Source organism: Nuphar pumila, chromosome 2 (genome assembly GCF_984573655.1).
Source record: "Nuphar pumila chromosome 2, dmNupPumi1.hap1.1, whole genome shotgun sequence".
Lineage (NCBI taxonomy): Eukaryota > Viridiplantae > Streptophyta > Magnoliopsida > Nymphaeales > Nymphaeaceae > Nuphar > Nuphar pumila.
Window position 1 is genome coordinate 8,986,204 of NC_143250.1, and position 26,334 is coordinate 9,012,537.

The following is a 26,334-nucleotide window of genomic DNA, read 5'->3' on the forward strand; positions in this document are numbered from 1 at the left end:
GCTTCAAATCCACAATTCAGTAGTCCAAGAGTAGGAGTGGCCTAGCGTAGATTTAACCATGAATCGAATCCTCTTGGGTATTAGACCAAGAGATGATGCCCGGATGGACAGCACCGTCAGTCGATTGAACAAACTGTTTCGGTGAACCGGTTCGGGCAGGGGCTCCCAGCACTCTAACCCGGATATGAGTGTTTTGGGTTCGAATTCGAGCCAGTTTTGACCCACATCACATCGGTTTCGGGTCTTATGGGTTCGATCCAGGCGGTCCCACCTCTATATTGGGCTCAGTCCTTTGATTTTGGTTTGAGTTATCTGATCCAAACCCAAACTGGACTTAATTGGATCCTCAAGTTTCAATTTGAACCGGGTCAAGGTCAGACCCAACACAATTTTATTTGGATATGGATTGGGTCTTAACCGATGCCTGGCAACATTGGGTCCGGAAATGAAGGGGGTAAGATGTAAATGAAAAAGCACTCGAGGGTACACTCGTCCAAATCGCTTGTAGGAAGATATTTCAGTTGATTCGTACCGCCTTACAGATACGTCGAACAGATCCAATGACAGAGGGGCCCACCGGCCGGGCCCGCGCCTCGTTAACAGCGCTACCGTAAGTGTCTGCCCACAGCTTTCGGTAAACTCCGCCACATGCCAGTCAACCTCAAAGCGCGCCGGTGCCAGCGGGGCGTCCTACGGTGTATGTGGTCATCCTTATCCACCACCTCGGCTGATTAACCAGACGCCGAAAGATTCTTTTATTCGAGACCGCATTTACAATTGAACTGCCTACTTCACCGAAAAAGACTACTATGCCCCCTACACCTCGAGTGCACACGTGGAACCGTATTCATTTTGTCAGGCTCAAGCACACTCTTCAGCCGTTGGATCATTTAACTCGACAAATCGAAACAGGAAAGAGCACAGTCCCGGCAATCTGATGGATGTCATTTAGCGGCGCCGGGATAAAATAACATCTGTATAACGGTATTTACGATATTTTCTTTGAATAAACTTTTTCAGATGCTATAAATTGAGGGAAGGGAGGGGAGGAAGAAGGTGGCAGTAGTGAGAAAGAGTGAAAGCCAAGGAAGGAAGGATGGTTCTGTTGGAGAAGCTCTGGGACGATGTGGTAGCCGGTCCTCAGCCGGACCAAGGCTTGGACAAGCTTAGGAAGCTCAACACCAAATTTTTTGCAACCAAAGGTCTTCATTTTTTATTTGTTTTTTCCTTTTGTTCCATTCTTCAAACACTTTCTAAGATCTAAACCTACTCTAAAACACTTGACAAAGAAAAAAAAAGTTGAATTCTAGTGCTCCGTTGCATATTTGGACGTTGAATAGTGTTTGTTATGTTGGTGCTAACTCTATTAACATCTCTGATTTTGTGTGATGTTTTTTTTTCTCTTGTTTGTTGGTTGAAAAAGATGAAGGGGAGGGAAGCAGCAGTAAGTACCAGAGATCGCTATCCATGCCGACGACGCCGGCAACTCCGGGGACGCCGGCGGGCTCGCCGAGCCCCAGGAAGGAGAACGTGTGGAGGAGCGTGTTCCACCCGGGGAGCAACCTCGCCACCAAGAACCTCGGCTCCGATCTCTTCGACAAGCCCCAGCCCAACTCTCCTTCCGTCTATGACTGGTGTGTTCCTTCTTCTCCTTCTTACCACTTTTTTCATGTATCATGGGACATGAAATGGAAGAGTAGATCCAGGGCTCGAGACCAAATACTCAACAAAGTACTGGGTCCGCACAAACAACAGAAGATCGCTGAGTGCAACTCGCAGCAAACACAAGAAAATCACTGAGCGAGGACGTTCATTGCGTCGTAGTGATTTTATTCCGCCATTTTGTGTGTTTCACATGAGTCTCGCTTAGCGCGTTTGTGTGGGCTGAATACTGATACTTGGTTTCAGTAACTGGATCTGCCACTGTGGTGATTACTCTATGTGGTCACCAGAGTCCTGTGTCAAGCTGAAGGCCCAAGGTCGAATCTCTGTGGCAGCATGGGAGCTGCCGTTGCTTTATCACGGTTGGGGCACGACGTAATTGTCCTCAACTCGGAGTTTTACCTCGCAAGAAGGCAGGTCCATTAAGTGACCCTGTTCTCGGTGAGGGTTCTCCTTCATCATAAAAATAAAAAATAAAACAAAAGAAAAATCACTGGATCTGCTCTCTATCTGGTGGGAAAATTGATACTTTTCTACCTCTTTTTCTATGAAAGATTCTGTTGTTTTTTTATCAACTGACTGTTGTGTGCGCGCTCGGGTGACAGGCTCTACAGTGGGGAGACTCGAAGCCAGCACCGTTAGAAGCTGATGGATGCAGCCTTCTCTTTTGTTCCTTTTTTTTTTTTTGTCAGTTTTATAAATATATTAGTAAGTTGAATGAAGCTTGTAGCTTTGATGTGATGTCGTTCGTAGTGGCTAGTTAGTTGTTTCCAGATTTTGTACATAAATATGGGACAGTTTGCTGGGATGTGGACATGATGCTTATCTCCTTTGCTTTTTTGTCTGCGAGTAATAATTGTACGAGTTTGTTGTTGATGTGATAATGGAAAAATATAATAGACTTGTTCACTCGCCAATCTTCTGCCTAGCTAGTTTGTGAATGTTATGTGGTTAAAAAAGCTAAGTCCGGTTGATCATAATTATGTGGTGCGTAATATGACAGATCTGAGACAAGATATTATGTTCACGTTTCACGTGGGATATGGGTCCAGCTAGGGGTGGCAATTTCTGACCCGACCCGCCAACCCGCCTCTTAGGCGGGTTCGGGTTGGGCTTAAGCCAACCCATTTAATAAATGGGTCGACCCGCGTAACCCGTTTATTAAACAGGTCGGGTTCGGGTTGGGGGTATGCCAACCCGCCAACCCGGCTGACCCGTTTATTAAACGGGTTAGGCGGATGGGTCAACCCGTCTGCCCGACCTGCCAACCCGACCTGCCAACCTGAAAACCCGTTTACCCGACCCAACCCATTTATTAAATGGGTTGGCGGGTCGTGTCGGGTTACCCGTTTATTAAACGGGTCGGGTTCGTGTTTGCCACAGCCGACCCGTTTATTATAAACGGGTTGGGTTCGGGTTGAGGTATGCCGACCCGCCAACCCGACCCGATTGACACCCCTAGGTCCAGCTAGTGATCGAAGAAATTATACGAGGCTCCTTGAACATCTCGGCTCACAAAACTTGGCGAGCCTATTACGAGCTAACTCGTGTTCTCTAAAATACTATTTTAAAGTTTTTTTTAAACTTGATAATATATATAATATATTTAATACATATAATAAATATATATATAACACATGTAGAGCATGGTTTTGCAGATCCGGCCCTATAAATGTGTGGTTTATGCCTCTATATTGGGCATGGTTTATTTACTAAGAATCTACGCTTGAGTTTAAAAAATTTACAAAGATTTTGAACCGTTGATTTTTTTTTAACTTTATAAAAGCCCAAAGTACTTAAAATGCTTCAAGAGCTGATTTTTATAAAATCAAGTACATAGATTACATCTTTATGGTCGTACCGTAAAAATAAAATGAAAAAAAAGCTCAAAAAAAACCTATTTAGTAAACGATTTAGCACCAAATGGGGTTTATCACCGACCCATTACTGAACACGTGTATATTATATATACATATAATGTGTATAAAATATATAATATTTAAGATATAATTTGTAAAACGAGCTAATCCTAGCTAAGCTGAACCGAACTTGCTTTGTTTAATCTTCGCTCTTTTACCTAAACGAGCTGACTCGCTCTGGGCTTGTTGAGCTTAATTTCTGAGCCAAGCCGAACAGCTAGCTTCAAGGCTTGTTTTTCAGCCTTCAATCCTCCTCCATAGGACTTTGGATCAATGGATTGGATGGTTTTGGCTTGTTTTAATACTTTTTTTTTGCAAATTCAACCATGTAATGTGTTTGGTATGGTGAATTTGTTAAGGAATAAAACTGGAATGCTTGAATGTTTCTGAAGATCATGAGCGGTTGATTTTAAATCATTAAAAAGTCTTGTTTGTTTATGCATCATAATCGGATGATTGATGAGCTGGTTCTTATAAAACCAAGTGTGTAAATCACATCTATAGACTTGAAAAGATAAAAAAATTGGCAATTCATGAGGTAGTTCAATGTCTCAGAACATGACGATCTAATCATTTTTGTTGAGTGATGTATCTGCATAATTGTGGATCTTCTCAAAGATCCATGGCAATCAAACACCTTTAGAATACATTATTGCTATTTCACTTTACGGAGTGGAGGCTGTCGTCAGACTCAGTTCTGGCTCGGAGTACATTATTGTTGCAAGTTGTTTTGATCAAATCTGTTGAGTGAACAAAAACTAAAGTAATAGTCCATAAAAATCACGTTTTATTTGTATTAAAAAAAAAAGACAATGCTAAATCGAAGGACAAGGTCAGATTTGATCAAAGAAACTTGCAGTAATGAGATCCTACAAAGGGGTATGACAATAAGGATGATTTTTGGAATGGCTGGATTCCTTTGGGACAATATGGGTTGAGCCAGGGTGCCAAGGCACAGCCAAAGCTGGAGGGCAGCTCTTTTGGGCTGGACTAACAGTCAGGAATCAAAGTAGCCTTTACAGGGAACCTCTGTGGACCTTAGAGCGCAGATTGATTATTTCCTAGACTTGGAAAGAGTTGAATATCGCTGTAATACTAGCTAAGCAAAGTGATCTAGTGTGAAAACAGTGATTAGGGTTGCAGTTGCTTCAAATGTCCCTTATTCACATTACGGGCGATTGCGCTAAATGGTGTGTTTCACACCCACAAAGTGTATAAATCGTTGCTTCTCTCGGGAGCAGATTGGTTCCCTGAGTGTGTGTTATGGGTTAAGGGCTCTTCTCCAAGATCTCGGGTCTTGACTTGGTTAATTTTGCATGATAGGGTTCAGACTCAGTTATTTAAAGAAGTTGGGTTTTCAGTTTCTTAACTGGTGTGTGCTTTATCAAGCTGCTGAAGAAACTACCTCATTTATTCTGGTCATGCCCAACCTTTGTGACCCTATTTAATAGGACGTGTAGATCTCTAAACGTAATTGTCAAAGAGGAGTCTTTCTCGTTTGATCTGCTCCTGAGCCCTGTTAGAATTAGACAATGCAAGCGGTGGAGACTGATATGAAAGACATGGTTGCTTACTACTTGGTATATTGTTTGGATGACACGCAATGATATTATTTTTTGTCAAATTTCGATTGTCCTTAATAATCTAGTCCATAAAATTTTGGTTGATGTATATGTGATTCTAAGTCTGCATCTTAGAGACCTCTCCTTCCCTCTCACTCATCGGTGGTTCCTTCTAATCCAGCAGATCCTGGTTGAGCTTGGCTTTGTTGTCTGTTGCTGTGTCACTAGTTTTTTTTTCTTTAGCTTTTTATTTTTCTATAGTTTTATTTTTGTTTTCTATCTTGTTCGGTTCATGGGTTCAACATTTTGTTGATCTTCATGGGTGGTAATGTTGATCTTCTTTCGTCTCTCTCTCTCTCTCTCTCTCTCTCTCTCTCTCTCTCTCTCTCTCTCTCTCTCTCTCATGTGTGTATCTATATAAGTGTTAAATAGGCTCACAAGGGCTCAGCACACTTGGCTACTTGGGTTGGCTTAAGGTGTTCACGTCCTTTGCCATAATGCCCTAGGCTAAAGGAAAATATAAGGACAATATTGATGAAGTTTTGTACTACTGAGATTGAATCAAAGCTACAGTAAGGTCATGTTTGGGAGGAGGTTGTCTTGCAGTTTTTGCCATGCTCTCATGCTCTCATACTCTCTTGCTGTTTGGGAACAGTGGCATCGCTGAAGCACTGCATTAGAAATGGTGTTGGGAGCTCTAACACCATTCACAAGAGAATGTTTTTGGCAACTCCATCTCTCAACATCACACATTGCCAAAACAATATTTTGGCTACACTGAAATCTTGTTTTTTTTCCAATGCAAGGCCCCCAAACATAGCCTAAAAGTGACCAAACCAGATAAAGTCTTATTCTGTTGCAGTCACTGTTTTATTTTTTATTTGGATTTTGCAAACATGATATCAGAACCATCAATTTGTCTACCCCTAAATGGCTGTTAACCTCAAGGACTAATTTGCAAGGGTTAATCAAAAGGCAGGAAATTGCAAAATCTCATAAAGGACTCTTTTGTAAATCGCGAGTAAGGCAGAGACTATTTTGCAAAAAAATCCAAGACTAAATTAGCATTATCTGCAAAGGGTAATCTGTATGAAAAAGATGGCCACTAGGGTCTTTATCTGCAATCATATTAACAAAACTTAGGGCATGTTTAGAATCTGTAGCTGGGATGGGCGTTTATGGAGTTTATGCATTTGAAGAAGTGGCAGCTGCCAAATCCATGATTTAGTGTAAAAATACAAAGGAGAAAGGACCTCACTTCTCATCCCAAATGCATAAACTCCCATCTCAAGGCCGAGATTCTAAACAGGACAACCAAGTTAGTTTGACCAAGATTTTATCTCCGGACCACCAAATGCATAAACGCCCATCCCAACACCCCCTTAAGTATCGAACAACAGCGTTTGGCTTTTCACTTGATGAGGAGTCAAGCCTAGTCTCACATAAACAGTTATCGACTTCCATTTTACCAGATCAAGTCTTGTTTTCCACTTGGATGGAATTGTAATCCGATCTCATGAATAATACATGGGTTCAATAGGTAGACATGCCATCCGTTGCCATGTAGCTGATAGATCCTCTTTCATATATTAATTTCTTTTTTTTTTATAGGCAAGCCTGGGGATAACCATTCGAGTCTTGACAACCGTCGGTTTTGATAGTGCAACTTAACCAACCAGCCATCTCAAATCAATCCCCCAAATTAGGGATGCAAACTGACCGGATCCAGTATGCCACTTTTATGATTTTGGGCTGTTCCAACCCAATCCGCATTCGACTTTCCTATGTATTCACCTGATCCTATTCCTGATCCTGATCCGATCCATTTGCAGCCCTACCTCAAATACTAAATCTTTGTTTGGATGCATTTCACTATTTTTCAATCAGGTCTAGTTACGTGTGGGGCTGACAGTAGACATGACCTGCTGTGGTTACAATCAGAAATGCCAACCGGGCGCCTTATTTTTCCATGATACACAAGTCCCAATCACTAGTGATGAGTTTTATAAGTAGGCAAACCTTCATATCTCTCACTCTTTCATGACCTGGGAATCGAGATCTCCATGCCTTCATGCGATGGATCCATTTCTTATTGTTAGAATGGACCCAGACTTTCATGTGGGGCGCAGGAGCCATTTGGAGAAGTTCTTCCATTATCGGTATTTGGGGATGGATTAGGTCCTCAAGGAATTGGCCAGCGCCAATAGCCAAATGATTTCCTTTGGTAGTTGCCCCTAGGCTAGATGTTTAAACAGTTTGCAGCGGCTTCATGGATTATTTGCATCACTGGTAGTGCTTTAGTACCTTTTTAAGGTGAATATATTAACCCAAAGATGTCTCCCATTTTCACATATCCCAAGGTTCTCAAAGTGTGATGTGCGGTGGGGATTGAATATAACGTCATATACAATATGACAGTAACTGCTGTCGATGGCATACATACCCCTTGATGGTGGTAATTAGTTTGTAAAACTTCCATCTAATTGTATTGATCATCGAGTTGCACAATTGCACTACACCTCTCCTTCTCAGTTACTCTTACTAGTGCTACATGAAACATCATAAGCTTTTTGTTGCATTGAATGTCCCCACCCAAGTCTGAAAACTGTCCATCTCTTATGTGTCTTATGCATTTTTTATTTTTATTTTATTTTTTTCAACAGAGAAAGTTGGGGTTAGGCAGACCGCTATCAGTTATACAACCATGTACCATTGAGATTCGAACTTGCAACGTCCCAACACAAGGTGACGTGCACTAACTGCTCCTGCAAGACAAGCAGAGGACCCGTTGGTGTTATGCATAAATTAGTATTAACTTAATTAGGTTTCTTAAATCATTGACCTTGGCTGTGATGCTGTTGCCTCTTAGAATGGTTGCTTTATGCCGAATGATAAGTAGGATGATTTGTGAAGAGAACAGTTGAAAACTAGACAATGCGCTAGAATATTCCATATTGATGAGTTACACCTTGTGATCCATAGGTATGTAGCCTTTGTTTTCAACTTTGTTAAGGCTTGAAATGGTTTTAAAAAAGTCCTTTGTTTCTCATGTTTTTCTATTTCATCTCATAGTTTCTAAAGTCGGTTTTTCATTTAGGAAGATGTTCATTAGTGGCTATCATAGAAATAAGTTCGGTAAGCCGAACACAACAACGAGTATTTGTCTCACATATAATCGTTAAATTTATTTTTACGTATATTTGATATATTAGAGTGTAGATGGTTAAGTGTTTGGCTTGCAAGAAATAAGTTTAAGAGTTCAAATCCTATTTCTTATAGCTTTGAAACAATATATCAATTTGTAAAAGAGTTAGTTTGAGCTTAGCTCAAAAGGTTTAGAGTCCAATTTATATTATTTTCAATCTCAAAATATGTTTTTTCCTTAGGTTAACAGGCTAACTCGAGCTTGTCCTGAGCTTGAGTTATTGAATCGCCACAAGAATGAGCCGATCTTGATTACCCTCTATTCTGTTTGTTTGGCTTATTTACCACCCTTAGATCCCAATGTCCACAAAGCAAAAGAAGGTACTCCCTAAAATCAACACACTTTCAAATATGTACGGCTCACACACTGTCATGGGCCTATTTCTTCAATAAGCCAGTGTGGCGTAACGGTCCTTCCTTACCACTGTAAGCCTATCCGGTCGCTCGTTTGCCGTTGCAGAAGCTTTGAGTATAGAGTGCAAGAGAGCGAAAGAGAAGAGAGGAAGAGAAATTGCAATCACTTGAAGGTAATCAGAACGAGGGTGAACAAAGAAAGCTCAATGCATTTGCATTCATTCACTATTTTGCTCGAGGGCATCTTACAGTTCAGATCTACGGGCTAACCCTTCGGGGTATTGATAAGCCTAAACCGAGAAACAAGGGTGGTCTGGAGAAAGTTACAAGTGACTCAACCCTTACATCATGACTCAACCAAAAAGCAAAACAGACTCTAAACACAACTGTACAAAGTAGGTCACACGAGAACATGCTCTCCCATTCAAATCATACGCCGTCCTCGGTGCCATTTGCTTTATGGTAAGCCCTGACTTCATCTGGATAGCGGCTCTTCATACGAAATGTTGGCTCCCATGTCAGTTCTGCTGCCTCCTCCCACTACGCAAAATACTTCTTTGCTTTGCCCAAGTAGTTGACATTATGACGAAGGATCTTGCTGAGATACTTTTCGACTCGTTGTGTTGTCGGGGCCCTCTACAGAATAGGAGTACATTGTGGCATGCTATGTTCTGGATCTCCCATCCGCATAGAACGGTTTTAGGATGCATACGTGAAATATCGGGTGCACCTTGAACTCTCAGGGCAGGTCCAGCTTGTACACCAACTTGCTCACTCTCTTGGTGATGGTAAACGGTCCCTCATACTTCCTGATCAATCTGCGGTGCCATCCACGGAAGATGCATGTGTGATTAGGATAAAGCTTCACCAACACTTGGTCCCCGACACGGAACTCAGCAAGTCGACGACGCTTGTCTGCCCACTTCTTCATTCTCTTAGCCGCCTTGTGCAGAAACGCCTTCGCCGGCTCTGTCTGCTCATGTCAGTCTCAAACAAACTGATAGGCAAAGAATGGACTTCCCTTCTCCTATACGGCTAGAGTATGCAAAGTCAGTGGTTGTTGCCCCATGGCTATCTCAAATGGGTTGTGGCCAGAAGACTCACTCTTCTAAAGATTATAGCAGAATTAGGCCACGTCTAGGAGCTTCAGCTAGTCTTTCTGATTGGCACTAACAAAGTGCCTGAGATACTGCTCCAATAGTCTGTTGATGCGCTCTGTTTGCTCATCTGTCTGTGGGTGAAAACTTGTTGAAAATAGTAAAATAGAGCCAAGTAGCCAAAATACTTCACGATAGAATTTGCCTATGAAGTGAGCATCACGATCGCTTACAATGTTTCTTGGTACACCCTAGTGCTTCGCAACATGCTTTACGAAAAACTCTGCAGTCTTCTCTATAGGGCACTCCTTCGAAGCTGGGATGAAGGTGGCATACTTAGCAAAATGATCCACCACCACTACTAGGATAGATCTGAAGCCATCTACCTTTGGCAGACTAACAATGAAGTCCATGAAAATGTTTTTCCAAAGACGTTCTAGAATAGGCAGAGCCTCAAGGAGGCCGACAGTCTTCTGGTTGATCCCCTTGTCTTGCTAGCAGACGAGGCATGTCCACGCATAGCTCTCCACATCATCTCTCATTTGTGGCCAATAGTAGTCACGCTCAAGGAGTGCTAAGGTTTACTCCTGACCTAGATGATCGACCCATAGTGTATCATAGCACTCCTTAAGCAGTTTGCGATGAAGGTTTTCCCACCACATCATGAAGAAGCATCTTCCTTTTATCATGAGGAGGTCATCTCATAGTCAAAATCATCGAGTCTTCTTCGCTTACGCAAGAAAGACAAGGTATTGTTCCATTATGTCTTGTTGTATGCATGCCTTCGCAAATACGGTCCAGCAACACACCCTCCAAGTGAACTTCGAATGGCTTAGCCCGCACAACCGTCAATTCAACTTTGTGACTCAAGGTATCAGCAACAACATTTATCTTTCCCACCTTATACTCTAACGCGAAGTCGAACTCTACCAGAAACAATTGCCATCGAGCTTGCTTGGGCGTCATCTTCTTCTGTGTTTGAAAATAGCTCGTGGCGATATTGTCCATCTTGACAATGAACTAAGCACCCAGAAGGTAGTGTTGTCAGGTCCTGAGGTAGTGCACGATGGTCGTCATCTCACGTTCGTGCACTGTGTAGCACCTTTCAACATCCTTTAACTTTTGACTCTTGTAAGAAATCAGATGTCCTTCTTGCATGATAACTCCACCAATGGTAAAGTCTGAAGCATCTTTATAAACTTCAAAGGGTCCTGTGTGATCTGGCAATCGCAGTACAGGTTCCCTCACCAAGGCTTTTTTCAATCCATCAAAGGCATCTTGGCAGGCTTCTGTCCAGAGCCATACTTGATTCTTCTTAAGCAAATCCATGAGGGGCGCAACAATGAGGGAGTAACCTTCAATAAACCACCGATAGTAGTTTACCAAGCCAAGGAATGACCGCAACTCTTGCACTTTGGTTAGCGGACTCCATTCCTGAATGGCTTTTATCTTCTGCTCGTCCATGCACAGCAAACCACGCCCCACAATGTGGCCAAGGAAATTGATCTTCTCTTGTCCTAAAAGATACTTCTCTCACTTGACACAGAGGTCATTCTCCTTCAGCACCTGAAACACTGTTCGCAAATGCCTGACATATTTCTCCATGTTGTTCATGCGCTTCTGAAATGTCCTGATGTAATCTATTAAAGCTCCAGTGTGCTTCAATTCTGACACCATTCGATATGATTGTCGTTGTACATTTTGTGGTGTAAAGTAGTTTCATAGCTCAATTTTGAAGGCCTTAAAAGTATCAATGACGCAATGCCCTCTTTTCATGTCGCTACATTTCTTTCTCCACCAGGCTATAGGATCTTCATCAAGGAGAGTTGTTGCAGCCTTCACCCTGAGGTCATCGGCTAATAAATTCTACTACAAGAAAAATGTTAATTAGTGATGGACATTTGCGATGGATTAGCAAGAGAAAACTAGTCATCCCTAAAATTAGAATTAGTTACAGAATTTGAGACAGAAAAATTCTATCTCAAAATTTGTCGCTAATTAGCAACAAAATGTAATCCAGCTTAAACTCTATCGCAACTTTGCGATGAATGAGCGACAGAATTTTTTTGTCTCCAGATTCTAATTGGCGATAGATTTTGAGATAGAATTTTTTTGTCGCTAAGTCGTCGCTAATTTCCCCTGTAAAACCATAATGCAAGTCCTTTTCTTTCTCTTTTTGTTTCATCCCTCGCACGTCGCACGTCGCACGTCGCACGTCGCACGTCGCACGTCGCCCGTCGCCCGTTACCTCCTTCTTCCATCATTTCTTCTCTCTCATAGTCGTGTGCCACCGTTGTGTGCCATCACCGCCCATCGCCCGTCACCTCCTCATTCTTCCCTCACTCCTCTCTCATTGTCGTGTGCCACTGTTGTGTGCCCTCGCCTCCCGTCCCTCGATTTCTCTCCATCACCTCCTCCTTCTTCCCTCACTCCATCTCTCTCGCCACTGTGTGTCAACGATGTGTGTCGACCTCCTCTTCTTCCTCCCCCAACTCGAGTTCATACTGCATGAAGGATACAAAATCTTTTAGATTGACGCATAAAAGGAAGTCATGCTGGTTTGATTGTCACCATCAATTTCTACCTAGCGACCATTTGTTTCGACGATAAAGAAATGTGTTCCAAGCATGCACAATTGAAATAGAAGGTCCACCTACATGGTTGTCTGGCATAGAGATTTTAAGACAATTGTGATACTTTCTATATCGACTGACAGATGCTCGTAGTCCGACGCCCTTCCTTGGATTTGGAAAGGATCATAATTAGATAAAAAATCTATATTTTGGGAACTATCATATTGGTCGACCTTATTGATATGACATAATTTGAATGTGATGCATGTATTGAAAAATATGTTTGATAATGTGTTCCATACAGTAAGGAATGTCAAAGGAAAAATGAAGGATAATTCGAAGGCTCGTATGGATTTAAAAGTAATATATAAAAGACCAGAATTGGAACTCCAAAAGTACAATGACAAATGACTGAAACCAAAGGTAAGGTACGTGCTTGGACCAGATCAAGTAAAGCAGGTATGTCAGTGGTTGAGATAGTTGAGATTTTTAGATAGATACGTCTCTAACATTGTTTGGGTTGTAAAGATAGACGAGGGAAAATTATATGGGTTGAAGAGCCATGATTGTCATGTCATTATGTAACGGTTGATTTTCCTAGCATTCTATGATATGTTAGACAAACCTATATTGTGTGCATCGGAAGTTGTAGTAACTGACGTAAAGAATCTCAAGGATTCTGTCGACATTACTATTTGTCAGTTAGAGAAGATATTTCTGCCAGTATTTTTCAATATTATAGAACATGTGATCTTACATTTGACATATGAACTTAGAGTTGGTGGTCTTGTGCAATATCGGGGGATGTACCCATTTGAAAGGTATATTTTTATTTATACTTTTCTCTCTAATGCTATTAAGAATTTATTGTATTACGAGATATATATTGTTGACAGATGCATGTTTGACCTCAAAAAAATGTTCGGAATAAAGCAAGAGTGCAGGGTTCAATTTGTGAGGCGTACACATTAGAAGGGATTTCAAATTTCTCATCTATGTACTTTGAACTTCACATTCCAACACGTTACACTTACCTACCTTTTAATGATGATGGAGAACAATTTATTATGGCTGACAAACTATCGATATTTCAACCACTTGGGCATGCCTTTGGCAGTTGTCGGTCAAGACTCTTGGAAGATCGAGAGCAAGATGCATCATAGATCTATATCCTTTTTAATTGCTCAAAGATCGACCCCTACATCGAGTAAGTATACTTAATATGTAACACTAAGTTCTATACATGCGTATATGGTTCGGTAATATAAATATTTGTTAAGTGCAGACGATTTGATTTGAAGTTGCGAAGAGAACTTCCACATCTCACTGATTTAGAAGTACAGAAAGAACGTGAAAATAAGTTTGGGGCATGGTTGAAAGAGTTGGTAAAGATGATGACATGCATTCTTTTCGTGTAAACAACAATATGTTACTTAATTGGTCGTGATTGCAGTCATTGTTTATGCTTGTAGGTCCGTCGTGGTGATGTTAATGATCAAAAAGTATGTGATTTACAAAATGGTTCAACCAAAGTTGTGCAATGTTACAACGGGTACATCGTAAATGGTTATCAATTCCATACAAAAGAGTACGATGTAAATAAGTCAACGATGAATAGTGGCATGTGTGTCAAGGGTAGTAGTTATGGTGAAAATGAACTTGACTACTACGGTGTTATTGAAGAAATAATGAAATTGACTTACTTTGGCATAAATAACGCGATAACTTTATTCAAGTGTCATTGGTTTGATCCCACAGCAACAAGAGTCGACAATGCCTCAAGCATTGTGGAGGTGAATCATAAATCAAGGTTTGAAACATATGAACCATTCATATCAGTCTCGCAAGCTCAACATGTTTATTATACTTTATATCTGAATACAAAGAAGTCAGATAGAAATGAATAGTGGGCGGTTTGCAAAGTAAAGTCTAAACTATACCCCAAGTATAATCAGTTACAGGAAGACAAGATTGCTGAAGAGGGTGATTACTATCAATCAGATGATATGTATGACTTCTCTTATGGTCACGATGTCACACATGATTTGTATGTCACATCTCCATTGTCTGATGGCACATATATGAAAGAATATGATCCAAATGATATACCAAGTGGATGGGCTCTCAATGAAGAAGACGACGAAGAGGAGGAGGAGAAGGAGGAAGAATAATATAAAAGTCAAACAAGTGATGAGGAAGCATACTCGAGCTAGTGAAGTACATCTTGTAATACATATCACATCACTTTCTCATATGATCTTATTTTTGTAGTTCAGAGTCTATGCTAGTCATGGTTGTAGTTAGCGGAATATTAGAGTGTGTTTGTTGCAGGTACATGTTTGACATTGTTGTGATTTGAATACATTGCAATGTTTGACGTGACTATGTCTATGCTTGTATGAAGTTATTTTTGATTTGATTATGTAACCATGTTCATGGAATTGCATATCATTTTATATTGCATGCATACTTAGCATGTACATGCATACTTAGCATGTACATGCACAGTTATAAAACTGATTCATGTAGGACCTTTAAATCTTTACATTTCATGCATATGTCATGTTCATGCTAAGTTCAAGAGTTATGTAACTGATCCAAATAACATTTTTAATTGTTAGAATATGGTTCATAGAGGTCACAGTGGTCAACCACCTAGTGGTCGAAGACCAAGTGGAGGTCGTGGGACATCATTAGGTAGATGTCTTTTTGCTATATTTAAATATAGGAATTCATTATGTTTTTTCTTATATGTTGATATAGAAATTGTTATTTGTTAATTGTCTTTATAGGATCCCAACTCAGTGATAGTCAGTATCAGCCTTCGTCTTCACGTAATCCTTCAATAGGTATATCATTTAAATAAATGTACAGTTGATTAGATTATATGTGCATTGTGTGAATTTCTAACTCATTGTTTTATAGATGATGTTTCGTTTGCACATGACCCACCTACACCAGCTACTCATACGCATCACGAGACAATGTCGGATGCAGGGTCTTCTCAGTCTGACACATGATGACTCATTCAAATAGTGTATATCGATAGTCGATTGTAAGTATTACATTGTCATTTGTTCAATACTTATATTATAAATAGTGTATATCTATAGTCGATTGTTAATGTGTATCAATTCATGTACAACGCGAGGTTTGAGTCACAAGAAGTAATACGAGAAATTAGAAAGTCACTACTTCAGCATCTATCAGGACCGGTCGCTCAATGGAAAGAGTACCCAAAGGAGGTGTTGGAAAGATTATGGCCATCATTCATGGTATACAATCATTTATCATAGCTAATGTGTTTCATATATAATTTTTTGTTATAGTCATGTGCACTAACTTTCTAAAATTATTTTTAGGCTTCGAATAGCTTTGCAATCGCAAAGGATGAGCAAGACGCGAGGATAATATGGCAGAAGATGACTGCACAATATGAAGATTGCAACAATAAAAGCAGCTGGTGGGATAGATGATCCACTGCAGTGGAAGAGTCATGGCCCTTCTACTGTCATGATAGATTATTGGGATGCAATGTGCGACAAGTGGGCGAGGCATGAATTTTGAAACCGCTCAACAAAGGCTTCACAGAACCGAGTGAAGATGCTCGATGTCCATCTACACACAGGTGGTTCTAGGACTTTTGGGAGCCACCAGAAGAAAATGGTAACTCGTCAATATATATATAGTCAAATTTATAAGTATTTTTGTATACTTTTTAATTAATTTTTTATCATTTAACCTTACAGAAAGCTGAAAAAGGAGACATTGTGCCTTATAAGGATGTATTTGTTGAAACACATAAACACAAGAGCATGAGAAAGTTCGTATTAGAGAAGGCGAGAGCGACAACAGTATGTATTTATTGTATTAATAAACATTATAATATACAAGTTATCATGATTTATATTATCATAAATATTATAATTCTTAATTATTAATTCTTAATTATTAATTCTTACTGTCATCATTACTTTGTAGGAGTCATACGAGCAACAGATGGTAGAGCGATATGGCAATAAATCCACTCAGCACCGGTCTTTTAATCCTGCAGCATATATGACTGCAATTGATGAACCCAAAAAGGGTCGTGTGTTCGGGTTTGGGAGTAACATTAACACCACATCAGTCGTTGCCTCCTGTAGTTACAGCTCTCAGAGTTCTCTCTCCAACATCAACTCCCACCGTCTGATTAACCCTGTTGTTTCTTGGGATGGTGTCCTCCAGATTCTTCAGGACACAATGCATGACTTTTTACATGAAGTCATTTTCAACCTTATCCATAATGAGTTGTGCAACTTTTGGGGGGACAGGAGAACTTCGTCTGCATTCAACATGAGCTCTGGTGCCCGTCAGGTTTGAATGATTGAATCACAATAAATTTTTATTGCTAGCATTAGAACACATGTATGCAAGATTGAATCACTATAAAATTTTTGACAACCTTATAACATATATATGCACAATTGAATTACTCTGAAAGTTTTTTGACAACCTTAGAACACATATAAGCATGATTTTAACACTATAAAAGTTTTTTGACTGCCTTATAACACATATATGCATGATTGAAATACTATAAAAGTTTTTTGACAACCTTAAGACACATATAAGCATGATTTCATCACTATGAAAGTTCTTTGACTGCCTTACAACACATATATGCATGATTGAATTACTATAAAAGTTTTTTGACAACCTTAGAACACATATAAGAATGATTTCATCACTATGAAAGTTTTTTTACTGCCTTATAACACATATATGCATGATTGAATTACTATGAAAGTTTTTTGACAATCTTAGAACACATATAAGCATGATTTCATCACTATGAAAGATTTTTTACTGCCTTATAACACATATATGCATGATTGAATCACTATGAAAGTTTTTTTACTGCCTTACAACACATATATGCATGATTGTGATACATAACACATTTATTTGACAGCCTTATAAACCATATATGCATGCTTGAATCACTATGACATTTTTTTGACAACCTTAGAACACATATCTGCATGATTGAATCACTATGAAAATTTTTTGTCAGCCTTAGAACACATATCTGAATTCTGTTAATGTTCTTCACTTTATTACTAGTCTATGTGTCATTCAGCCATGTTACATTCATTTTCTTAGATTAGGTGCATTGCATATAATTTATTTCATTATATTTTGTTTATCAATACTAATATTTTGGTTCTCTTGCAGAATGTTGGAGATGATCAACGTAGAGGAGCTGATGCATGCATGGATGAAGGGGCAGATCAAGACAATGAAGAGGATGATGCTCCAAATCTTGGCGATGATTAAATTCATGTATTGAATTTGTTGCACGTACTTGTTGTTTCAAACGAAACTCTTTGTATATGTTCACTTGTAACTAATTAGTACTTGACAAGGATTATAGTAGGTTGTTAAATTTGTTTTACTTATAGCTTATGCTAAATTTATTTCACTTGTTTTGTATATGTCTTTTTTATGTGCAGTTTGTCTTTTATACACAGGTTATATAAATTGTATAACGAGAAATTTTTTCTCGATATTTATATTTCAAATAAAAAAAAAATTTAAATTTTGCGACGGATATTTTTCGTCGCTAATATTTATGGCAAATGTAGCGACGGATTAGGGATGGATATTAATTTGTCTCAAAAACTGAATGTGCCGATGTTTTGCGACAAAATGTAATCTGTCGCTAAGCCATCATTAATTGGGCGACAGAATTTAGTGACAAAAACATATCCATCATAAAATTTTAGTGATAGCTTAGCGATGGATATGTATCTATCGCAAAACCAAATCAGTTCTTAATTTTTTAGCAACGGATCATAACATTCTCTAATCTACCATGAATTAGCGACAGAAGTAGAGACAAATCAGTTTTATTGCTAATTAGCAACCAGGAAATTGTGACTAACGCTATCCATCGCTAAGTCATTGCCAATACGTCTCTAAACAAATTAGCGATAGATTTATGACAAATTATCGATGGATAGCTTCTGTCGTTAATCCGCAGATTTCTTGTAGTGTTCTGAATATCCAAATAGTCTTCCATCTGAAACAGAAAATTCTCAATGACCTTGTTGTCTTTGGAACCATTGAACTTTTTTGGCCTCGGAATATCTATCTTTGATGGCCTATCGCTACTTCCACCATTTAGGGTCATTGTTCGCTGCAACGTGCGGTTCTTCAATTGAAGCTCTCATACTTTAGTCTGCATGACAGTTATTATCGTAGTTAGTGACGTAACCTACCCTATCAACAAGTTCACTTGCTCTCGCAGGCTTGTTACCTCATCGTTCAGCCCTTTGAACGACTCCAATGGGCGTGAAATTGCTTCTTCATGCAAAGATACCAGTTTATTGACAATCTCAGTCATCTGCTCATGGCCCCGAGATGAACCCATCTCTTTGGTCTCGACAACTGTCTTACCTTTGATGTTGCACAAATTGTATTGGGGTGGCACGATGTCTTGCTCACAAATCGCGGTCTGTCGATGCGTCTTTCGACACTGACTCTGGAGTTCCTTCTTTAGCTCGAGAATAAGCTTTGATACTACTTTTCACGGGTCTATTTCTTCAATAGGCTAGTGCGACGCGATGATCCTTTCTTATTGCCACAAGCTTATCCAATCGCTCACTTGTCGCTGCAGAAGCTTTGAGTATAGAAAGTGCAAGAGAGCGAAAGAGAAGAGAGGGAGAGAAATTGCAATCACTTAAAAGTAATCACAATGATGGTGAACAAAGAAAGCTTAACACATTTGCATTCATTCACTATTTTGCTCGAGAGCATCTTACAGTTCAGATATAAGGGCTAACCCTTCAAGATACTGATCAGCCTGAACCGAGGTATAAGAGTGGCCTTAAGAAAGTTACAAGTGACTCAACACTTACATCATGACTCAACCAAAGCAAAACATACTCTAAACACAACTTTACAAAGTAGGTCACAAGAGAACACACACCATTATTAGAATAAAATCAAGAAAACAACCTTAGAAAGAAGATGGATTAGCTCTTGAAATTAAGGCAATCCTTTGAGACAATTTCAATTCAATGTTCTCTACCAATGAAGGCGACTTTATCTTGTAGATATTTTGAAGCAGATCCATTGATCAGGCCCGATCACTTTACAAAGTACAGAGACCACACAAAATATCACAGTGTGCATAGTCATTTTATGTTGTGTGGTTTACACAAAAAATCACTGCACGTTTAGCTATCTTTTATGTTTGTATTTTAAAGAGTCACTACATGCATTAGCTATTTTCTGTGTTTTGTGTGGCCAGGGTACTTTGTAAAGTACTCGGGCCGATTACCTAACCATGTCTCTGGCTATCAGCCCACTCATCCATAAACACTTCCATGGTCCGTAGATCTCAAAAGCAAATTTGTTTATTCTATGATTCTTTACGAATTATGATCATAATTATATTGAAAGGACCATGGGATGCGCTAGTCAGGCGCTTCTAGTGGGACGAACGGGCTTCGCTTGTCTGGTAACTGATGGGGGATAAGAAAGCAAGGGCTCGTGTTCTTTAAAAAAATCATCACCGAGGATGTCCACTGGTTTGCTCACTTAAGAACATGAGCATAGTACCTTGTGGGCGTTTTTCTCAACATGACAACTTCCACCACTTGGCACACTGTGTGTAGAACCACAAATCTTTGAGAAATGACATCTTAACTAATAATGCAGATGTATGCCCCTACCCCCAGTCTACCACGAACAAACGAGTGTTTTCAGATTGTTTTTTAGCAAATCTGACTCTGTAAATGTGTTTGATTTTGCTAGGAAACAACATATGAATCATGTTTTTCGATTAAAAAATATGAATTTTTAAGCTTTAAATCTTTATAAAAAATTTAGACCACCGTTTTATAAACCTTATAAAAACCTACCTCATGTCAGAACAGAAATGATTTCAAGAATTGATTCCTATAAAATCAATCATGTAGAATATAACTGTAAAATCAGATTTACGAAAAATATGAAAAAATCCTTCAAAAGCCCACAGATTGGCGGTGGGCTAGAAAAGTTGTAGGAAGCTATATATATATATATATATATATATATATATATATTCATCATAATTTATAAGACAGGAGTCGTGCCATGAATCGCTTTTTTAGGCATAAAAATAGGATTTCGAGTCAATAAATTTCGATACATTGTGGACTTGAAGATTTTAAAATGCTACATATTGTCATGATTATGTGATCTTAGACTAGTTTCTACCAAAACATGAACGATCATATCTATAGATCCACACAAAAACAAGTGAAATAAAGTATTTTCTATTGGCTTGTTTATATGATTAACTGAATAAAATACCGAGAGAGAGAGGGCTGTCAACGAGTCTGGTTTGTATCCGGTACCCAACCCAGAACCTGAATTCCCAGTATGGGCATGGAAAGTGCAGAGCCAAATAATACTCAGGTTGATCCGCATCCGATGCCAGGTATGGGTCATGATTTTGGCCAGGTACCCGACCTGACCAGACCCAACATGAACCTGAATTCCCAGTATGGGCATGGAAAGTGCAGAACCAAATAATACTCAGGTTGATCCGCATCCGACGCCAGGTATGGGTCATGATTTTGGCCAGGTACCCGACCTGACCAGACCCAACATGAACCTGAATTCCTGAGTATGGGCATGGAAAGTGCTGACCCAAATAATATTCAGGTTGATCCCCATCCAACCCAAGCAATATGGGGGCCAGGTATGGGTCATGATTTTTGCCCGGTATCCGACCTGACCCAACATGAACCTGAATTCTTGAGTATGGTCATGGAAAGTGCTGACCCAAATAATATTCAGATTGATCCGCATCCAGGCTAGGTATGGGTCATGATTTTTGCTGGGTATCTGACTCGACCTGACCTGTTTTTTTCCTGGGTACCTGATCTGAATATTATATATATTTTTAATAAAAATAAAATTTTAAAATTATATGGTTATAGGTTTGAGATTCTATTTTGGTGACCTGACAAAACTCTACCCGATTATTAGTTATATGGGTGGGTCCGGATTAACCCTGACCCGACCCAGTGAGAGAGAGAGAGAGAGAGAGATATGAAAAACATGAAAATATCATATTTTCTTTTGGGGCCTATGTTTGGTACTAATATAAGTACACGACTATCCACTATAAATTACTTGATAGTTCACGCCTTCATTAGCACCAAATACAAAACCCTTTCTATTGGTTTGTATAATTAACTATATATATATATATATATATAGAGAGAGAGAGAGAGAGAGATTTTGGGATTGGGGATATGGTGGATCCTCCAAAAATTTCAGCAACCTTTTGTGGCGATGTGCAGCCGAGCATATCCCTAACTTCTGACTCGATTGTTCTAGATATTCTACAACTCTCTGGTACATGTGCAGCTTGGTGGTTTGAAGCCAATCCATAAAGTCAAAAATAGGGAACACATGGGACCCCCTTTGACACTTTGGTTGGCCGGTTAGCGTCCCACAAGTCACTTTCAATCTGAAAATCTTTATACCATGATGTTGATTTTGTGGGAAAGGAATTCGTGGAGAAATTCGCTACAACTCTGTCAAAAATGTTCTAGACATAGGGAAATTAAGCCTTCGTCATCATCAATTTTTATTTTGGGATAATATAAAAGTCCCATAAAAATTTTCTTTTTAACCTCCAATTAAAAAAAACAAAACTTTCGTTTTAACCGTTGTAATTGCAGAGTACTCAGCCAGGCACCATTGCAAGAAATGGATGCCAAGCATCCATTCATGACCCCGAGGGGGTTTGGCATAGTGGGGTTAGGGTTCGAATCCTGCGGACGTCCTATTTTTTTTCGACAGAGAAAGCTGGGGTTAGACAGAACCCTACCAGTTATACAACCATACCATTTGGGATTCGAACTTGCAACGTCGCGACGTAGACAAGTGTGTCAGCGGTCATATATTCTTTTTTTGCAAGCCGATGCCCGGCATAGGCCCTGGGGGCGAGGGTCCTAGCCTTGGAGTTTTCTCTAGAGGGTCAATCTATGATCTATCATCTAACAAACTTCGCAAACAGGGTTTCTCTCCAGGGGGTCAATCTATGCTTCTTCCTGACTGGATTGCTGGGATCACAACTTGAATTACGTCTTTTTACTGTAAATGCATCATCTTTTGAGGTGTGAAAATTTTCAAACATTGTGAGCACTATTTTTCTTTCAGGCCCTTAAAAAACCTGCTAACACATTATATAATTGCACAATCTAATTAAAATCAGTTTTCTGTTAAACAAACCTTGAGGGAGTTTTTGATTGCACGAACAGAACTTTGTAAAATAGTCTTGTTTGGACACTGCTGGCCGAACTCAGAGTTGTCCTGGACAAGATGAGATGTGGTACACTTTGTGTGTGTGTGTGTGTGTTTTGTTTCTACGTGTATACGGCATCCAACACAATTGGATTTCACTATCCCTATATTATATCCATGTTATTGAATGCCTTTATTCTAATAAAATGCTCAGTGAACCAATCAACTGGGCATCATAAAAGTGTTTTGAGGCATAAAAACCACTGCACCCTCTAAGAATCATACACCTAACATTCCCTAATTTTCTTTAATATTCTTCAATGAAGATTATATCCTTTCCTATTTAAAATAGTGTCTCCATATCTCATCTTTTTCGCAAAAATCATATTCTTCCTTCTTTTCCTGTTATTTCTGCTTTGCTTTGGTCCTCACATATTGTGAAAATTAAATGTGTTGTAAAGGAAAATTATTGGCTACGCTGTAAAGTACTGTATTCTCTACTTAAATCACATACCTGCAAGCTTTATTTAATGAATCTAATTCTGCAGATGGTCTATTTATTAGAAAATAAACTTTGGTTCAAGTAGTTTCGACATAAAAATACAGTTTTACCATAGGCCCATGTGGTCGGTGGGGTCCTGTGTCAAGTTGAAGACTCAAGATCGAATCCCACTGGTGCATGAGAGCTGTTGTTGCTTTATCATGGTTGGGCACGTAAGGTTGGGTGGTCGTGTCCTTAACCGGGAGTTTTATCTCGTAGGATGACAGGTGAGGGTTTTTGATGCAGGAGCGAGATCAATTTGTATCCAGTTTAGTTTGGGATGATTTGAATTTGTTTGTTTTGGATTTAGATATTTTTATCATGTACGTAATTAAAATTAGGGTTTCTTGCATGGTTTTAAATCGTCACTCAGCTAGTCCTTGCATGACTCAAGACCCGGCCAGGTCATGTTAATTTTATATTTTATATAAAATATATAAATATATGTATATATATTATTTATATTTCATAGTATTTTACTAATATATATTATATATAATATACATTATATGATATTTTTATAATATATTTATTGTATAATTTTATTAATACATGTATAATTATATGTTTATATATAATTATATACATAATATATTATATGTGTATATATATGCATGACTCAGCCAAGTCAGCCCATAACTCGACCGAGTTTTGTAAAAACATAGTTACCAATGTTTTTTGACCCAATAACTCGGTGTTCCCGCCGAGTCACTGGGTCAACCCAGCAAGCTTTTAAACTATGGTTTCTTGTATTTCCTATAAATACTTGTTATTAGAAGGCGAATGAATGAAATTATGAGTATTTTCTTTAATTTTATGCCTTCATTATTTGCTTATTTTTAATTAATTCTGTTTTGATAGCGTAATTCATAGGAGCGTAACTTTAGTCATTTTTCTAATTTTATAGCCCTTTACAATTTTGCTTATACAATGTGATTGGACGATCTAATAAATGTTTTTGACTGTACAAATCACATAGATGTTATCAGAATCGACTTGTCGGCCCAAAGACGATTCAAAAAAGGGCGCAGATCAGGTCACGCTGAGCATGAGCGTTTTTGCTCATGCGGACATCGTGGCCGTCTGTTTGCATTTTGGATGAATGCCACGTGGTTTTGTTGAGTTTTGATCTTTTTAAAATGCAAATCGGACGGCCATGATGTCAGCATGAGCAAAAACGCTCATGTTCAGCATGACCTGATCCGCTTCCTTCAAAAAAGAGCTGGTTAAAGGTTTGATTCAATTGGTATATATATATATATATATATATATATATATATATATATATATATATATATATATATATATATATATATATATATATATATATATATATATATATATATAGGAAAAGGTTTTTGTTGAGCTTAGGCAAAAAATAGGAAAAAATGCAGCTTACACACTTAAGAGTGATTTTCATGCATCTCCAAACAAACCATTCTGATGAGATAAGCATCTCACCAACTTCTTGATATTTTCATATATCTTAACTTATCTCAGAGTGTTTCTGATCCTTATCACGTCAATGCATGACTTCCACTGCTGAACCTTGTTATTTAGTGTACTATTAAATTTCATGAAACGGCGGGGGTCGCCTGTGTGGCCAGTGGGGGTGGTTGTGAAGGTGCTGAGATGAAGGCACTGGATCAAACCCCACTGGCACACAGGTGTGTCCATAGCTTTCAGAGGTGGTCAGGTGGGCCACGTAAGGCAGGGTGGTCATGAGGATCTACCCGGGGTTTTTCTCGCTTTTGTCAGGGTTCCGCATCATAAAAAAAAAAAAAAAAAATCATGAAACTGATTATAGTCTTGGTGAAAACCTAGACGCTTCATGTTCACAATGGAGCAAGCTGAGATTTATGAATCAACTTTAATGTGGAAAGTTCATCTGAATCCAACAAAGTTGCATCTCATGTGAGGTAAACTGAGGTAATTTGGCAGACCCCAACCAGTTACTCAACTGTATCACTGGGTTTTGAACCTGCAACGTCCCACCACATGTAGACGTGCACTTACAGCTCCTACCAATCAATGGTAAATCACGTTTAGTTAGCTGTACAAATGAGATTGATCCTCTCATTTGCATGAGATTTCAATTCACATGTTTGGTTAGCTGTGAAAATGAGATAGTATTCTCTCGTTTGCATGAGATTCGAATTTACATTTGAGTGCAACCAAACATAAGATAAGTCTCTTGTATCGAGATAGAAACTTGGAGGATAAGTTAGTCTGAGATGTGGCTGGTGTCATACTTGTCTACACATCATCGATGCTTGGCCATTCTAAGGCTCAGTAGGTGCCCATATCTGATTGGACCAAGCAATGGCTTTTTATCCAAGGCCCACATCTTGGGTTATCATAAACTGAATGCATGGTGCATTGTTAGCAGCCGTGCCACCTGCCATCTAGGGTGGGTATCACGGCGACACGAGTCAGACATGCTAGATATGCTGCTAAGATTTTGAGATACTGAAGTTATTTTAAATCTTTTTATAAATTTTAAATAAAAGTTTTTCAAACTCAAGTCGTGTCTCAGGTGATACTTAGCCTTGTGATAAAAAAAAATGGTAGCAATCAAAGATGCAAGTATGATCTGACACATGTCACATGTTTGAACTGCATGTTCAACTTTTCGAAAAGGATCCCATAGACATAGGATGGGTAGGACGGTCCATCTTGTGTTGATCCTAGCCTTCCAATTATCAGTTCACATCCAACGGAGAATGTAGATCAATCATAGTCATTGATCTATGTCAAATGATGGAACCCATACTCTTTAACCTTTTGAGAACTATAAGACACAAGGACACTTGTTTTTTTATTTAATTAATAAAAAGTATTTTCATATATTACTAAATAATAAAAAATGTAAATATCATTAAAATTATTCAAAAATATTAAACTAATATCTACATGTGTCATCATCTATACCAATGTTTTCCTTTATCATTATTTGATATTTTATTGCCTTGTAGGCTTGTCCCTTTTTATCGTTCCCTGTCATACCTTCATCACTAGCAGGCAGCATGATGCATGTGGCTTATGTGTTTGGATACCATGCATTATCTTGGAACGATTTCAAAGACATGATAGAAGCAAAAAAAAAAACTATAAGTATGTCATAACATTGAT

At 38.9% G+C, this 26,334-nt stretch overlaps 2 protein-coding genes across 2 annotated transcripts; one reads left to right on the top strand and one right to left on the bottom strand.

Moving 5' to 3' along the window:
* Positions 1-1,041: 1,041 nt before the first annotated feature.
* LOC149844674 (auxin-repressed 12.5 kDa protein-like) lies at positions 1,042-2,579 on the top strand. The gene is made up of 3 exons (XM_089995074.1): positions 1,042-1,202; positions 1,424-1,634; positions 2,268-2,579. Exons 1-3 carry the CDS (start codon positions 1,097-1,099, stop codon positions 2,302-2,304), a joined length of 354 nt encoding a protein of 117 aa, XP_089851200.1. The 5' UTR covers positions 1,042-1,096; the 3' UTR covers positions 2,305-2,579.
* A 6,861-nt stretch (positions 2,580-9,440) lies between these two features.
* On the bottom strand, positions 9,441-10,764 carry LOC149844675 (uncharacterized). The gene is made up of 4 exons (XM_089985836.1): positions 10,645-10,764; positions 10,074-10,292; positions 9,876-9,932; positions 9,441-9,674 (listed from the first exon to the last, which is right to left on the bottom strand). The coding sequence occupies exons 1-4, from the start codon at positions 10,762-10,764 to the stop codon at positions 9,441-9,443; spliced, it is 630 nt and encodes a 209-aa protein (XP_089841962.1).
* Between the last annotated feature and the right edge of the window lie 15,570 nt (positions 10,765-26,334).

What these genes read in the sequence shown, in the direction of transcription:
- LOC149844674 (XM_089995074.1), top strand. Translation starts at nt 1,097, where the DNA reads ATGGTTCTGTTGGAGAAGCTCTGGGACGATGTGGTAGCCGGTCCTCAG. An exon ending in CAAATTTTTTGCAACCAAAG is followed by an intron (nt 1,203 to 1,423) that starts GTCTTCATTTTT and finishes TGGTTGAAAAAG; the next exon opens with ATGAAGGGGAGGGAAGCAGC. An exon ending in TCTCCTTCCGTCTATGACTG is followed by an intron (nt 1,635 to 2,267) that starts GTGTGTTCCTTC and finishes CTCGGGTGACAG; the next exon opens with GCTCTACAGTGGGGAGACTC.
- LOC149844675 (XM_089985836.1), bottom strand. Translation starts at nt 10,764, where the DNA reads ATGACGCCCAAGCAAGCTCGATGGCAATTGTTTCTGGTAGAGTTCGAC. An exon ending in GTCACAAAGTTGAATTGACG is followed by an intron (nt 10,293 to 10,644) that starts GTTGTGCGGGCT and finishes CTCGTCTGCTAG; the next exon opens with CAAGACAAGGGGATCAACCA. An exon ending in AGAAGACTGCAGAGTTTTTC is followed by an intron (nt 9,933 to 10,073) that starts GTAAAGCATGTT and finishes TTTCACCCACAG; the next exon opens with ACAGATGAGCAAACAGAGCG.